Source organism: Protopterus annectens, chromosome 2.part0 (genome assembly GCF_019279795.1).
Source record: "Protopterus annectens isolate FY-2018-M chromosome 2.part0, PAN1.0, whole genome shotgun sequence".
Classification (NCBI taxonomy): Eukaryota; Metazoa; Chordata; order Ceratodontiformes; family Protopteridae; genus Protopterus; species Protopterus annectens.
In genome coordinates, this window is record NC_056728.1 from 3237584 (window position 1) to 3254700 (window position 17117).

The 17117-nt window shown below is 43.2% G+C and overlaps 1 protein-coding gene across 2 annotated transcripts in view; it reads right to left on the bottom strand.

Annotated features, from left to right (window-relative positions):
* Positions 1-17117, bottom strand: part of PCNX3 (pecanex 3) — a 2517385-nt gene that overhangs the window by 345996 nt on the left and 2154272 nt on the right. For both annotated transcript variants that reach the window (XM_044060478.1, XM_044060477.1), the window contains exon 28: positions 13483-13713. In XM_044060478.1, the coding sequence (XP_043916413.1) occupies positions 13483-13713 (231 nt within the window). The remainder of the gene's footprint in view (positions 1-13482; positions 13714-17117) is intronic.

Genomic DNA, 17117 nt, shown 5'->3' on the forward strand with positions numbered 1-17117 from the left:
CAACAGCTAGCCTATTTAATAGCCATTCAATGTCTTCAGAAATATCACACATAATGCAATGTAAAGTACAGTGCTTACCTGAGTCAGCAGCAAACTGTGTTTATTCAGACACAGGCAGGATACTACTTATAAAGTGTATATTTGTACTTCCTTCAACCAATGATTTCTTCAGAGATAGGTGCATGAAGCATGCCCTTCTTCCTACTGCTTAGGCTCTTTGTGTATTCCTGAGTTATCAGACTACATTTACAAATTGTATTACACATTTTGTCTATGCTCTTTTTGCCACCATGCCTGATTACCATTAAATCTTCCCCTATCAGCCATACCCATTCACTCTCCTGTTAATGGTATTCCACAATAAAGGGCAACAGCAGGCCAAAGTTAAGTCATAAAAGCAGCCATGGCAGTGGCTTTCACTCTCATTGGCAAAGCAATGATGGTGTATATGCATGGTTTTAACCCTGCCACAGCTGGCTAATGTGAGCTCCCACAACACTGCACTGGCATTTGATGCCCTCCACTGATGTGTGGTTTTAGACATAAACCCTACAAAGACTACAGTCGTTAACTTGGGACCACTAAACCCACATCCCCCAGTTATGTGACCTTGATGTCATGTAAGCTTCCACCAGCACAGCAGCAAATTGGCTGACTAGGATCACCACCATCCCTCCTTCAAAGGATGGACCAGCCAGCATAAGTCACTCACGCACTCTCATCCACCTACACCCAAACCTTCTCCACTGCTGAAGCTGCTATTCAAACTCAGGTCACCTTGGGTGTAATCAAGACTTTATCCCTCTATACAACACGGACGAACTCCAATTTTATTCTCCTCAAAGACAGCAAATCTGACTTGATTAATAACCATTTCCAAGAGTGCCTGTTTAAGTAAATACTTATACTATAACAGTCCTACTTCATAAAATATCTAAACTTACTGCATTTTTCTTGGCAGTTACAGTTTTTATAGTAAAGAACAACAACATTCTGTCTTAACTGACAATAAGTATGTTGACAGTGGGTTTCAAATAATAATTACATATACACTCACAAAGTAATGAAGGGTTTATCAAAATGTACAATTTCAACCGAATAACAAAAAAATCATGCTACTATGGAAGAAAGCAATACATTGCTATTACCAAATGATCAGAAAGGAAGAAGGTTTCTTCTAGAATCAAGTGTACTTTAATTCTCCCTGTTTTGCTGTGGAAGGTAAACTCTGCATCTTGGCACTTCTCGGTTCAACTTAATTGTTTCTTTAGCAGTATTACTGTTAAGAAATTCCTACTAGAAGCAATATGATTATATTTCACAACTAAATATCAAAAGGAGAAACAAGAGTGTCTTACCACTGAGGGTTCAAAGTAACTTCTTTTTTGGTTAACACCGTTACAGTTAAGAATCTCCTTTGCAAATGCCATTATGCAGTCTTTCTTGGAATGTACACTACGCCATTCAAGTGTAGTCTCAAATGAATGACTAACAATTTTCATAAGAGGTATTTGCATTCTTAACTCTACTACTGTGGAAAAAATATGACAGAAGCATGCACCCATCAGTTTATAGCCTCTCAGACTACTTGTATGCAGGTTCAGATGCTCATGTAGTCGTCAAATTCCTTCTAAAGGTATGAATTATACACAGCAGAGAGAAAAAGGTGGTGGGAAGGAGGGGGTGCACTCTGTTAGTCCTTGTGAGTAATCTTTGTACTTTGTGTAACTGCACCAGATGACAAGTGAGTAGATGACAAGACAGGGTACAGTATTCCATAACTGGTTTGATAATGGCTGTATAAAGGGAGACAACTTCCTTTCTGCCATGGCACTAAACCCAAAGAGGATCAGGTGGAACTGTCCATATGCTTTAGGGACACAGTGGCTTCATGGGTATCAAATGAAAGGTCATCATCTATAAGGACTGCAACGGCTTTTTACTACTTTGCCAGATTTTAGTTTTTGTCCGTCAACAGTGTATAAAGCTGATCTGATGCTATCTGTGTTATTATTGATTACGGATAGGTGTAGGATCTGACACTGGATCTGAGCTGGCAACTAGAAAGACAGCTCCTGAGCTCAAGCTCCTCTCCTTCCCAAAATCCCTTGCTATCCACAACCCTCAGATATCATTTGCCTTGATTTGAAGATGTGCTTCCTGCAGCTCAAGTTTCACATTTTTAAGATATATACTTTTTCCCTTTCTTTGGGGTTCTCTCCTTTTTTCTATTAGTCTTCTACCGCCTCCGAACTCTTTCTATAATTTCCTGCCCTCCAGGTAGCATGTTTGGGTAGTTTTTGCTAGGTCATTCCTGGGTTCCCGACCTTGTTCTTCCCACTCTTAGGTACCTTCTATCTTCCTTTTTTTTCCCCCTGCTCTACCTCGTTCCTGCCACCCCCCTTGTTGTGTGTTGTGTGTAGTGTGTGTAGTGTGTGTGCGTGTGTGTGCGTGTGTGTGCGTGTGCGTGTGTGTGCGTGTGTGTGCGTGTGTGTGTGTGTGTGTGATGTCTGAAAAGCCCACTGGCTTTAAAGGGTGCTCCTCATCCAGTTGGAAAATGCTGCATTCCGACTTGCACCAGGAGTGTGTGTACTGTCTGGGAGAGCCACATCTGGAGGTTGAATGTGACATTTGTGCCGGAGTCAACCCCAGGGTTCTCCTGGACTGCAGAAATAAGCTCCTGCTGAAAGAGTTGCCAAAAGGGGTTCCCTTGGTTTCAGGTTCCCCTTCTAAACCTCCCTTGGATCCTGAGAGGAAGTCTTCGTCCTCAAGGGAATTCTCCCACCAAAAAGCCGAGGCTCTCAGATCACAACTCCCCGGATCTGAGACCAGCCTCCCCAGGTTCAGATCCAGACTCTTCTGCTCCAAGAGCCCCAGCTTCCACTGTCGGATCCGAGACCTGAAAGCCTTGGAGGTTCTTGAATCTGAACCGACCAAGACTCCCCTCAAATTCGGCCTCCCTTTTTGATCCGACCATGATATCCTCTATGTCCTCGGATCCAAGCAACCCTCGGGTCCGACTGTTTTGTTGGATCTGATCGCTACTGAAGGCTCCCCCTCCAGACCTAGGAGATTGGATCCTGGACCTTCCAGCAGGTCTCCTTCTCGAGACTGTAAGCCTTCATCTAGGTCGGGTCATTCCTCATTATCTTCCCATTCCACCAGGAGTCTGCTCCCCTCAGATATAGATAGGATGACTAGGAGCTTTCTCAAAGCCCAAACTGAGCTAGGCTTGCTGCCATCCCCTGTCCACTTGCCCAGGGGATCTTTGCGATCCAAGGAACTCCTCTCCCCCGACTGACCCATCTGGGTTTGGTCCCCCAGGATCAGGGCATCCCTAGGGAGAGGCCAGCAGTGTCGGGCACTGCTTCCCTTCCCACACAATCTGGGTCCCTGGTGGGTTCAGATCTGTTGCCCTCGGAGCTGGCAGCACCTCGGCAATGCGAAGTTTGTGGGGTTCAACTGCGAGTGGGGTTGGGACTGGAGCTTTCGGACCATTTCCCCCCTTTGGGGGCCTCCGCTTTGGACAGCTCGAGGCCAATACTGTCCGGGGATATTGGTGCTGCATTGGGGTCACCCCTTCTATGCTGATCGGCTGCGGTCAGTGGGAAGGGAGGGGCCTTGTCCAGCCCATCGGCTTTCTGGGCGATAGAAAGGACAGTCTCTGGATGGACAGCTGCCTCTACCTTGGCTATGGATCCTCCCCAGCCTCGCTCTATGTTGGGCTGTGAGAACTTCTCATCCTATCAGCATCAGCTCTCCCATGAGTGCTTTCAGACGGGTATTGCCCCCATTGGGGTCCCTTCCTCTTGTGAGTCCCCCCCAGAGCCCACTGTGGAGGACCCTCCTTGGAAGAGGATGTGCAAGAGGAGGCACTTAGAGTTCTCTCAAACATCCCTTACTGAAGACAGGGATTTCAAGCAAGGAGATGGGTCCCCCAGACTTCCAACTGAGGAGATGTCCTTTGGGGACATACTCGAGATCCTTAAACAGCAAGATGGCTGGTCTTCCCCCACCTCATCTTCAGAGGAATCAGTGTTCCTGAAGGCCTGCGGGATGGGCCCAATCTTCTACCTGGGTGTCTCCCCCTGCTGAAGAGCTCATGCAGCTCATATCCAGCAGGGTGTGGAAGGAGCCTGGCGCAATGGAACCAGTTCCCAAGAAAGCTGATAAGTTCCCAAGTCACCCCAAGCAAAGGCTTTTTGGAGCAAAGGCATTCCCCTTTGATGCTACTGTGGTGGCTGCAGTTACAAAAATAGGAGCTCGCTGGACATAGCTCCACAGTCCTTCTCCCGAACAGGAAGTCTCCGGCGACTGACTATTTTGGGAAGCATGTGTTTGCTTCAGCTACTTTCAGACTGATGGTAACCAACTACATGGCACACTTTACCTGGCTGCAAAGGGACGTGGTATCAGAACTCTCCACTTCCCTTTCTGAGTTACTGCCTCCAGAGAGCCTTAAATTGGTCTCTCCAAAGCTGTCTACTCTTACTCCCCTAGTTAATGCCTCGATGCAGCTGATCTCCAATGCGGTGGAGGCCACATCTCAAGTGGTGGACACTGGCATTGCCATTAGGTGTCATGCCTGGCTTCGCCTTTGTGGGTTTGCAGTAAACTTTAAGGCGTCATTCACAAATGCCACTTTCAATGGGTCAACTTTGTTTGGTCCTTTGGTCAAAGAAACTTTAACCCATCGCGAGCAGGGGGGAAAGACTCTGTCTGCGGTCGGGATTAGGTTCTCTACTGCCCAACGATCCTTTTCCAAAAATCAGAGGGGTAGTAAGAAACTGTGGTTCCACAGGTCTCAGTCTTCCTTCCAGGATGCTCCATAGGAATCCTCTTTCCTCTGGCCGGGGACAGGGAGGTTTGACAGTGGACACCACCCCCGAGGCAGAGGGGGTCCGGAGAATCAGGGCTCCCAGAAACCCTTCTCGGAAAACCCTCCCCTTAGTGCTGCTTAAGTGCTGCTCAGTTGTTCTGCCCTGGAGGCAGTCAGGGGTCATCTCTCCCTCCACCCACTACCCTGGGCAAGTATTTCCGAGGATCAGTGGGTGTTAAACATCTTGTCCAAGGGTTACTTCATACCCATTTTTCAGCCCTCTCCAACTCAAAAATCTCTATTGGATGTTCCACCCCACCAAAGGGAGTTAGCTCTTCTAGAGGTTCGAGACCTCATTCAAAAAAAGAGCCATCCAGAAGGTCCAAATAGGGCAACGAAGGTCTAGAACTTACTCTCGCTTTTTTTGGTGCCCAAAAAGACCGGGGACCTACGTCCCATTCAGTTTTAAATTTGTCGGTCATGAAGTAGAAGTTCCGGATGGTCACTGTTCAGTCCATTCTGCCTCTTTTGTGCAAGGATGATTGGATGTGCTCAGTGGATCTCAAGGACGCTTACTATCACATCAAAATTGACGGACGTTCCAGGAGATACCTGCACTTCTGGCTGGGGGCCAATCACTATCAGTTCAGTTCCCTGCTCTTTGGACTCACCTCACCCCACCGGGTGTTTAACAAATGTATGGCAGTGGTACCAGCCCACCTCCAGCTGCAAGGTTTCCAGGTCTTTCCATACCTGGACAATTGGCTCCTCACAGCACCCACAAGGCATCAACTCATTCTGGCCATGGATTACACACACACTCTCTATCAGGATTTAAGTATGACAGTCAACCTGCTCAAATCTCATCTTGCCCTGTGTATGAGCCTGGAATTTATCAGGGTCCTTCTGGACACGGTATCAGCGACTGCAGCACTTCCCCCATGCAGAGTTGAGATGATTCAGGAACAGGTCCATCTTCTTCTGGCTCTGGAATGTCCCTCAGTTCATTTAATCTTGCAGGTGGTAGGTTCAATGGCGGCGGCGATTCAGTTAGTCCCTCTCGCCAGATATCACATGCGAATTCTACAATGGACCCTTGCGGTGCAATGGTCAGCACACCTTCATCCCCTATCCATGACTGTCAAGATTTCTTCAAATCTGCAAACGTCACCTTGCTTGGTAGCGCCATGCTCAGGACCTTCTTCTAGGCAGACCCTTCAGTCTTCCCCAACCCAAAGCCACGACTGACCATGGACACCTCTTGGGGGGGCATTATCGGGGAAGAACAGTCTAAGGCATGTGGTCCCCCCTTAGAGACCAATTTGCACATCAATGTCCTGAAGATAAGAACAGTCCTTCTGCTTCCCACTGCAAGCCTTCCAAGATGGTTTCCCTCTTGGGACCATTGCAATTCAGCAGACAACATGGCGGTTGTCTGGTACATCAACAAGCAGGGGGAAACACGGTCTTATCCCCTGTGAGTGTGTGGGAATGAGCGATGTCTTCCAGGCACTTTTTTCTTGCGATGAATATTCTCGGCAGTTCCAACGTATTAGCCGACAAACTCAGCAGATTTATTCCGAGTCCTCATGTCCTCATGAGTGGTCTCTGAATTTGTCAAGTGGCAAATCGAATATTCAACCTCTGGGGTCTCCCTTGCTGCGATCTTTTTGCCTCTCCGGTCAGTCTCAAATGCAGCAAATACTTTGCCCTGATCCTCCCAATGGGGGAGTCACACAGGGATACTCCAGTTCACAACTGGCTGTCAGGTCTTCTGTACACCTTTCCCCCCAACTCCCTTCATTCCCAAAGTCTTACAGATAGCTTGTTGCCTGAAGACTTCTCTCATCCTCATTGCCCCCTTATGGCCTCGTCAGGCATGGTTTTCCCTCCTTTGGTCTCATCTGAAATATCCGCCTTGGATATTAGATCCCATTCAAGATCTCATTTCCCATCCTTGGGGGCTTCCTCTTCCCAGCCTTCAGTCCCTTCATCTGACTGCTTGGTAACTCCGATTCCAATGCTTCTTTCCCAGTCCAGGCTCCCCTCCCCGGTTAAGACCATTATTCTGGCTTCTCAAAAAACGTCGACCAAAAAGTTGTAGTCTAGCAAATGGAGGAGATTTTCTATCTAGGCAAAACAATGCAATCTATACCTTTTTTCAGCTTCTGTCCCTGACATCTCATCATTCCTGGCCTCTCTTTTTCAACAGTGGGGTCATTTGTTTAAGATTAAACTCCAACTGGCCATTATCTCCAACTTCCATCTAAGCGAAAGTCCCACCTTTTCTTCTAGGCTGTGTAAGGCCTTCCTTAAATGGATCTTTCTACTCAGACCTCCAGTATAGGATCCCTCCCCTCCTTTGGATCTCACTTTGGTGCTGCAGTCTCTGATGCAGAAACCTTTTGAGCCTGCAGCAACCTGTGACCTTAAATTCCTGTCCTGGAAGACGGCCTTTTTGGTGGCCGTTACTTCAGCCACGAGGGTCTCCAAATTGCAGCTTCTGTGCATAAAGCCTCCTTTCATGGTATTCCATAAGGATAGTGTGTCTCTCAGGATCAATTTTTCCTTTGTCCTTAAGGTAGCAAATCTTAATCAGTCAATTCAACATCCTGTCTTTTTCCTTAATTTTTCCAGTAAAGGAGAATATCAGTTGCATTGTTTGGATGTTCATTGGCAGTTACATTTTTACCTCAAACAGACAAAATTTTTTTGAAAGTCTAATAAGATTTTTGTTGCTTTTTCTCAGGCCAGAAGAAGTCAAGTGGTTTCCATTGGATTGACAGCTGTACTTATATTTATGAAAGCAGACACCTGGAGCTCACCATACCAGTCAAAGCTCACTCTACTAGGTCATTAGCCACATCATCTGCCTTCTTGGCTAAACTTTATTTAGACAAGACTTGTGCTGCTACTACTTGGTCTAATCCTCATACTTTTGTTGCACATTACAAATTAGACTTGGTGTCCAGGAACAGGGCTTCCTTTGGCTTCTTCTGTGCTCCAGCATATCCTTCCATGAGGCCTCCCAGGGTTATTAGTAGATGGGGACTCTGACCCATCCATGATCAATAATGACACGGATAGCATCAGATAGAGAGTTATGTACTTTCAATAACTTGGAATCTGTGCTATCCATTGTCATTATTCATCACATTCCCCACCCTCCTTCTGATTTGGGAGTTAGTGAAGGACATATCCCTTAGTATCCTTTCATTTTTTTAGGCAGTATTCACTGCCTCCTTTTACTATCCAGTAAACTCAATCTGAGGGTTGTGGGTAGCAAGGGATCTTGGGAAGGGGAGGACCTTGAGCTCAGGAGCAGTCTTTCTAGTTGCCGGCTCGGATCCAATGTTGGATCCTACACCCATCCGTGATGAGTAATGACAATGAATAGCACAGATTCCAAGTTATGGTAAAGTACGTAACTCTTTTTTTTTATGTATTCACTCATTTATTTACTGCCAGATTCCAGAAAGCTACATATTCTGAGCTCACTGTCACTTCTATTGTCCCATTGTTGTGTAATGTTAGGTGCTGTGTTGTCAGTGAACACTGGGGTAAGGCTAACGTTCCTAAATGAGTCAGCAGTACATTTGGAAGTCGGTTTGGACAGTGGAGTACAAGAGGACAAAAAAAGGAGTGGTCCTAGCAGAGAGCCTTGAGAGACACTGCTGGTGACAAAAGATGGTGAGGACAGCAGCCCTCACATTCTTATTTGTTGTGCAAGCTCATCCAGTCAACTGTAAACACAAGCTACTTTGGCAACCCCTAAGCCAAAGTATGATTTTGTCGCAAAGTATAGTGTCAAATGCTTCAGGCAGATCAATGTAAGCAGCATGGACTTTTATCTAGGAGACAAATTACACACAGAAATTTCAAGCTTAAGCATACAAGATCTATGGTCACAGAGGATCCAGTTTATGTAAAGGCAGCATACATTTTTTGTATTAGCTAGACTATAAAAACAAATGTTAATATTTCAATTGCTTTACCAGTTAATTAATATACAAAGTCTACAGTAAATATTTCATAACTAGTAACATTTCCCAGTGTTTGTCTACCCTTGTGTGATGAAAGGAAGTAGCCATTATATAACAGGAAAGGACAAAGTCACTTAAAAAAAATATTGGTTAAACAGGAGTTGACTAAACTTTTTAATGCCTTTAATTTTTTAACACAGCTTTGTTAAACTCACAATTCATCAAACAGCCTGTATCAAAAACCATCACCATGCTATCACACTACAACTAATGAATTTATATACCTGTGTTTCTTTTTTCATAAACTTGAACTTTAACATTTCAATCCACTGCCTTTTTCCAACCAATAAACATATCTGCCATTCACTACTATAATGTTTGTGCTATTTTCAATTCTCCTCAACATTCCCTTATTCTCCACCATTTTAGTCCCTGTTGACCAGGTAATAGTCCCAAACAACTACCTCATTTCCCTTACAATACCTTGCACATCTTCCAAAGTTGATTTGGCATCTTTGATTTCAACTTTCTAGCCATTGTTTTTTTTGACTAACATAATTAAAGTTAATAAAGTGTTCACACATACCGACATTCTAGCTCCTCTACAACAATTTAGCAGCATTATCTTTTTAGTAACTTTCAATGTTTGCCCAGCATCTGCCCTAGGTATTTAGCAATGCATCTCTAAACTTCATTGACTTTGCATATCCCCAAAATACATGCTCCCAGTTGCCCTCACTGCTCGCACACTGAACCTAAAATGAAGATCATTTGCAATCTACCATGGTATAAAATATATACATAAGCATTTCCATACAAATAGTCTAAAGCTTCTTGATTTAGTCACATATTTTGAAGTTCTGGACACGTCCCACACTGAACTTTTGTAATCTACCCACATAACCTTTTCTCAGGTTGATTTTAATAATTACAATGTACAATTCTTACCCCCTACTAATTATCCCCTTTTTACAACGCTATCTGTTCCCAGTTACAAATATTCCACCAGGGGAGGCCACTCACCTATCACTCCGCTCTCTCTATTTATTTTACGCAATTATTCTCTGACACATCAGCATATCTTTACCATGCAACACAAACAGTTCTTTAGCTTACTCCCATTCTCTTAGTCTCACCCCCCCCCCCAATCCCAGGGTAACTTCCTCACAATACTTCAGTTCCTTGGCTATTATTCTCCAGTTAATTCTCAAAGTCTCTTGTCTACTCTCTAGCCCTTTATTTCAGACCCGTACTGGCAAAATCTCCTTATTCCATCCCCTCTCCAACTTATTTTTTTTTTTTTTACTGTACCATCCGACACTTTGACTGCTCATCAATGGCATGAATGATACTTACATGCCACTGAGTATTGCATTCATTGAATTCTAAAGACACTGGAGGAACAGAAAATCAAATGTGCATGTGTGTGCGCATGTTTCTGTGTGTCCAAGTATCTTGTGTTGACAGAGTTATAGAAAAGGATTTTCTTGGGTAAGATGCAGGATTAGGGTTAGCATGCATTAGTAAGGAGGTGCATGGAGGGGATGAACCATAACCCTACACTTTACCTTAGAAACCCCCTTTCTGTAACACCACTAGTTATATACAAATGTGTGGTGGGGTTTTAATGACTGGACTGCAAAAAAAAAAATGGTTTCCTTCTGAGATTTTTGTTTTTGTGCTATCACTTGCATGATAGTACTTATGCATTTCAGTAAATAGAATAGTTGTGTAAAATCTTACCATAACCATAGATGCCCCTCTCTTCTATATGCTACAGTAATAATATAAGGGAGCCTACCTCCGGTGGACTCGTACATCTGGCCAGTATCCAAAAGCCTTCATGCTACTGCGAGGTATGTGTGTGTTGGCCATAAAGAGACGTTGGGTATAAAGCGGATGCCAACACGCACCTACCTCCGAACTTTTCTGCCATCTATCTGATCGCCTCTTTCACATGTTCGCTTGCCAGATCTGCTGTGTTCGAGGTTTCAGACAAGTCCCCATTGGGGTTTTGTCTTATTAAATTTTTTTTGATGCTGCTTGTTTGTTGGGTTCATGTCAGCTAGGGAAGGGAAGTGTCAGTGTGGAAGGCAGATTCCACATAAAGACGCCCACAAGCTTTGTCCGTTTTGCTTAGGCCCAGAACACAACCACACAGAGTGCCCTATTTATAAATCCTTTCTCCCTAAGACCCTCAGGAGTCCGCTAGCTTATCTTAAGCTATATTTAGAAAAACAGTGACACAAACATTTAGCACGTGAAATAGATGTGAGAAAAGTTCTGGGGTAGGTGCATGCTGACGTCCGCTTTACATCCAACGTCTCTTTATGGCTGACATACACGTACCTCACAGTAGCATGAAGGCTTCTGGATACTGGCCAGATGTACGAGTCCGCCGGAGGTGGACTCCCTTATGTGATGAATACTGCAGCATGTGAATAGAAGGACATCAACATATATTCCACTTCATACATACAATGCTCTATCTGGCTGTTTTTCTTCTTCCTTTAAACCTGTGCCCAATAAAACAACGTTTTGCTATCTTATCTTTGATAATCTCTACCTGCCTCATCATCACATCTTCCCATTTTGATTTATATCACTCTACCTATAAGTATATACAACAGCCTTAACTGCAAAGCCTTAAAGTACCCATTTAAATCAACAAATCCCATGTCCCTTGCTCTGTTGATAGGATCATCTTAACTTACTTAATGTCAAGTTCTTTCCTTCTCACATAAAATTATTCAGTTCTTGCTTTACTTGCAATAATTTATCATGCACTTGATAGAAATACTACTGGCTAACATACAGAATCAAGGGGAACAAAAATATTTTCATAGTCTGTACCTTACTATCCAGATTCATAATCAAGAACTTAACACATTGAGTTTGGGTAGAAATAGCTCCCGAGGGTACTCAAAGCAGTATGAAGAGAAAGGCATATCCCAGATGATGAGAATAAGCATGCTAGTGTCAGTGTACAAGAACAAAGGGGACATTCACAACTGTGGGCGATACAGAGTTATCAAATTCTTGTCACACTGTGGGAAAGTTCTGGAAAGGGTGATTGATAAATGAATCACACAGTAGTAAAAGGTAAGACAGGAGATGAGCAGTCTGGAGTCATATCAGAATGCAGCCCAACCAACCCAATGCTTGCAGTGAGACAGTTGAGAAAAAAAGTACAGATGAAGAAAAAGTTTAACTGGGCATTCTTAGACTTGGAGAAAGCATATGGCAAGGTGCCAAGAAAGCTGATTTGAACAATCCTATGATAGTTTACAGTCCTTAAGACACTGACAGAATTATAAAGTCCTTAAGACACTGACAGAATTACCGCATGCTATGTAAAAGGACCCAGTGACAAGTATGAACAGTCTTCAGACTCACAGAGGGGGTTCCCAGTTGGAGAGGGTGTGCATCACGTTTCAGTTCTGAGATCACTGTTGTTCATACTGATGAATGACTACATTAGCAAACAGACCTGAGGGGACAGATCAACAAAGCTATTGCCTGCAAACAATGTGGCATTACAGACAGACTCTGAACAAAAACTTCAGCAAATGGCAAGGGGAATGAAATGCAAAACTGATGGTACACAGGATAAAACTGTGTACAGATAAGGCAGTAAATGGGGGAAATCTGAAGACGCTAAACATTAATATAAATGTAAAATAGTGGAACAGATTAACACCTTCAAGTATCTGGAAGAGGTAGCAGAGAAGAGAAGTCTGAATAAGGAGGTCAAGAGGGGCTGCAGCCAACTGTCACAAAGTGTCAGGTGTAGTGTATGACAGAAGGATACTAAAAAAGCTGAAAAGTAAGGTGTACAAAACAGTGGTGCGATCAGTACTGCTGTACAGTTCATAAACCTGGGCAGTAAAGGCAGAGCAGTTGAGGAAGCTAGGGGTAATGGAGATAAAGTGCCTGAGGTGGATGTTAAGATGCATATTGTCAGAAAGTTGAAGACAAGAGAACATAAGAGCAGAAGCCCATGTAGTCACAATTGCAGAGAAGGTGAAAGAGAACAGATTATGGCGGTTCAGGCACATATGCAGGAAAGAGGACAACAGCCTGCTGAAGAAAATATGAGAGAGAGAGAAAGAAGCCAAGAGGTAATGAGGGCCTCCCCCAAAGAGATGGATGAAATGTGTGAGACAAGCCCCTGATACAATCAGCCATGACTGTCACAGAAGGTAGGAGAGTAACACTAAATCGAGAGACAAATTTCAACAGTTGATGTGACACACCAACCCCATGTACAAAAAGGGAAAGGGGGGGATGATGATGATACGTTTAGCTGTCTGAATGTCACTCTTACCAGGGGACAAAGAAACATGGCTCAACTACCAAATCAACTGAACTATACAAATGCATCAGCATATGAGTAGACATGCTGTCTTCCAAAAATAAATAATAAAGCTCATCTAAGCACATTTAACACAGACTCCACAGGCAGAAATCTGCACACATTGCTACACTAAGACAAAAGCTGTGATGGTTTCAAACACTTTTAATATTCAGCATCTCAATGACAAAACCAGTCAAATGAAGCACAAGAATATCAACATGAGAAATTACTGTTTTAATATAATCAGCCAAAAGACAATTAAATCTTGACATCCAAAGCATGACTAACATGAACAAAGACTTTTTTTTCTGTGTCAGTCTTACCTTGTCTCTACGGGTTCCACAATACTGGATCCAGTTAAGGTATACATTGCAGAATGAAGACAGTGTGATTCCTCCCATCACATGGTCATAATCTTCATCAATGTTGTGGTTAAAAGTCGGATCACTATCAACATAGTTTGGTGCAACACAGGGTCTCAGAGATTCCTGTATGGTTTCATTACTCAGCCAGTCTTCTAGTTTCACAGAATGAATCACGTAGTATATTATGCTCTAAAAATTAATAAATAAAATCAATGAGAACTGAACACACATGCTTTCATGTAAAAAAATAAACAAATGACACATCTAATATGATTTTCTTTCTGCATTGTTAAGGAACTTCTGGAACATTTTCAGCCATGACCTCAGCCCTATGGTAAGGGTACTACATTTTGTACAACACTGCTTTGAGGAAAATGCATTACAGATTTATAATGAAAGCATCAGACTTCGCTTGTAATCATTTTACAGGTTCATAGGTAGGTACTAGGTTATGGGCCTATATAAGCCTAGCCAAAAAGGTACCCTGGCTTTCCCCACCCAAGAAAATTATTTTCCTGTGCCCCTGTTGAGCTAGGTACTAGGATATTGGCCCTAGGGCCTATATAAGCCTAGCTAAAAATGTACCCTGGCTTTCAACACCCAAGACAATTATTTTGCTATGCCCCTGTCGAGCAGAGCCACAGACGTGATTCCTACGGTGAATTTCCTATCTCCCATCCAATCATCAAGATTTTTCTTGAAGAGTGCTAATGAGGAGCTTTGGTTGATACAGATTGGTAGTTTGTTCCAGAGTATGGGAAGTCTCTGGGGCAGGAATCTATCCCTCCAGCATGTTCTGTTTATTGTGGAGACAAGGTTAAGGTCCCTAGAGCGTGTTGCTTGGAGGGATTGGGATTTCTTTAAGTGGAGCATGTCCAACAGCTCTGGGTTTGACATAGCTTTGTATGTTAGGCAGAGACACCTCTGAGTAGGCGATATGCGATGGAGTAAAGCTGGACTTTTTTGAGAAGGTCTGCTTAGGGCATCAGTTTTAGGCCAGTAATCCTCTTTGTGAGGTATTTCTGTGGCCTTCCTAGTTGTTGTAGATGTCTTGTGAGGTACATACCAAAAGGGGCGCTGTATTCTATAATGGGTCTAATGAGTGATGAGTAGAGGGGAACAATGACCTTTTTTTTTCCCTGGATGAGAAACCTTTTGTGATGAGGTGTGCCATGTAGAAGTACTTCCTGACTACTGTGGTGATGTGATTATCAAACAAGAGACTACTGTCCACCTGTGTCCCAAGGTCTCTTATCACACTTTCATTGTTAAGTAGACTACCGCCTGTGTGGTAGTTCATGGGTACAGAGTTTTTACCAAAACAGGATGACAATGCACTTTTTGGCATTGAGCTTGAGGCCATGGCTTTGACACCAGGCATCTGTCTCAGTGAGGCCTTTTGTAGGATGTCCACATTGTTAGGAGTTTCGATTATGACTCCTAGTTTGCAGTCATCTGCGAACTTCATTAGCCAAAGACCTTCTGTGTTAGTCTGTACTTCAGAGAAGTAGATACCAAACAGGAGAGGACCCAAGACTGAACCCTTATTTACTCCACTTATCACTGGTCTGAAGTCGGATTTGGAGTCTGCTACTTTCACAATGTGGGTTCTGTCAGTGAGCCAGTTGGCAACCCGTCTTGTGACATAGGGATTTATACCTAGTTTAGTGAGTTTATCTACAATTCCAGAGTGGGGGACGGTGTTGAAAGCCTTGGTGAGATCTAGATAGGCTGTGTGAACCACATTACCCTCATCTACGGCTTTGGCGACTGCTTCAAAAAAGTCTACAGGTTTAGGAAACATGATCTGCCTTTTACAAAGCCAAACTGAGTGAGGTCCAGAGTTTGGAGATTACCAGTGACATAGTTTATAAGTTCCATGATGATACATTCCATACCCTTGCAGACCAGGCTCGTCCGGCTAATGGGGCGGTAGTTCCCGGAGTCTGTGGTGGCTCCCTCTTTGTGGAGTGGGATAACCATCACTGTGCACCATTTAGTGGGCACAAAGCCTGAGGTGAGGCTATGATTGAATATGGTACTTAGGTGGGGTGCCAGTTCGTTCTGTAGTTCGTGTAGAACACAGCCTGGGATGTTGTCAGGTCCCATGGATGCTGTGTTCTTGGCTTTGGAGAGTGTGGTTTTTACCTGTGTAGCCGTAATTAGAGGAACTTTGCATTCTTCCGGTATAGAGATGGGCCCTTTAGGGTGTGTGTGTGTGTGTGTGGGTATAGAAGGGCTAGAACTTTGGGTTCTTTATTTTCACATTATAAACATCAAGAAAGTGGAGGGGCCAAATACAAACAACTAACTATTACAGGGGGATGAATTATTGGGAACTTTTCCGTGTGGCCACTGCACATCCTGTAATCAGGTAAATAAGATCAAACAGTTTACTAGTGCTAACACGAGTAAAGTTTATGACCTGAGGAGTTTTGGCAATTGTTCAAGTAGTTGGATCATATACCTGGCCACATGCCAGTGCTCTGCCTTTTATGTGGGTAAAACATCCCGTTCCCTTCGAATAAGAACAGGGGAACATCGGAGTGACATACGGAACAAAAAGCAAACAAATGCTCTTTTTCAACATACGATTAAACATCCTTCAGCTAAGTTTATGTTCACTGTCATTGACAGGATTATTGGAGATAGGAGCCAACAGCAAGGATGGCAAAACATACTTAGCCACAAGGAAAAGTATTGGATTATCCATCTTGGAGCCTTGTTTCCTCCTGGTCTTAATGACCATTTATGATAGATATATTTCTATTTAGCTTTTGTCCTATAGGTACAATGCTATATCAGGCCCAATTGGATAATCCCTGACACATACGAAAAAATATTTTTTCAAAATTTTTTTTATATTATGATATATAATTATTCCTTGTGTTATAGTTGATGGCCTACTTTGTGAGTATTGAACATACAGTTGTTGGATATGGTTGGATATTGGATTTGGTTCATGGTTGTATGGTAATTTTTGAGCATTATGTTGTTATTTCTATCAGCTTTTCTATGATTAATATCTATATTTAATTATGTATTGAGTTTTTATTATTATCATCTTCATTACCTATTTTGTTCATGATTCATAAGTACTTTATCAAGCATCTTATCTAGTTTCTGTGTCCTGATACATATTCATTAGATAGGGAGGGGTTGGATTATACCATTGGTCAATACTGGCTGTTGTATCTATAAATATGCATGATGTTTCGTTCTTATTATATTGTACTTTTCACTGAAGAAGGCATTCTGCCGAAACCGGTTTGAATTTTGGATTTATTGTTGGGGTATTTTCATGTCCTATTATACATCTTCCAATAAAGCGTTGGACTATTCATGCTGGCCTTTTGTGTTTTTTAAATCTATAGTTTCCCATCCATTGGTCCAAGTTGTGTTTGAATAGTGTTAGGGAAGTGCTTTGTTTCACATGGATGGGAAGCCTGAGCCAGAGAAGAGGTATTCTTTGAGACACATACTTGTCCCTCCAACATACCTGTTTATGTCATAGAGAAGGTTTAGGTATTTCTGATTATATTTGTTTTGCAGATGTGCAACACATCAATCCGTGTGGGATCACAGGTTGTCTA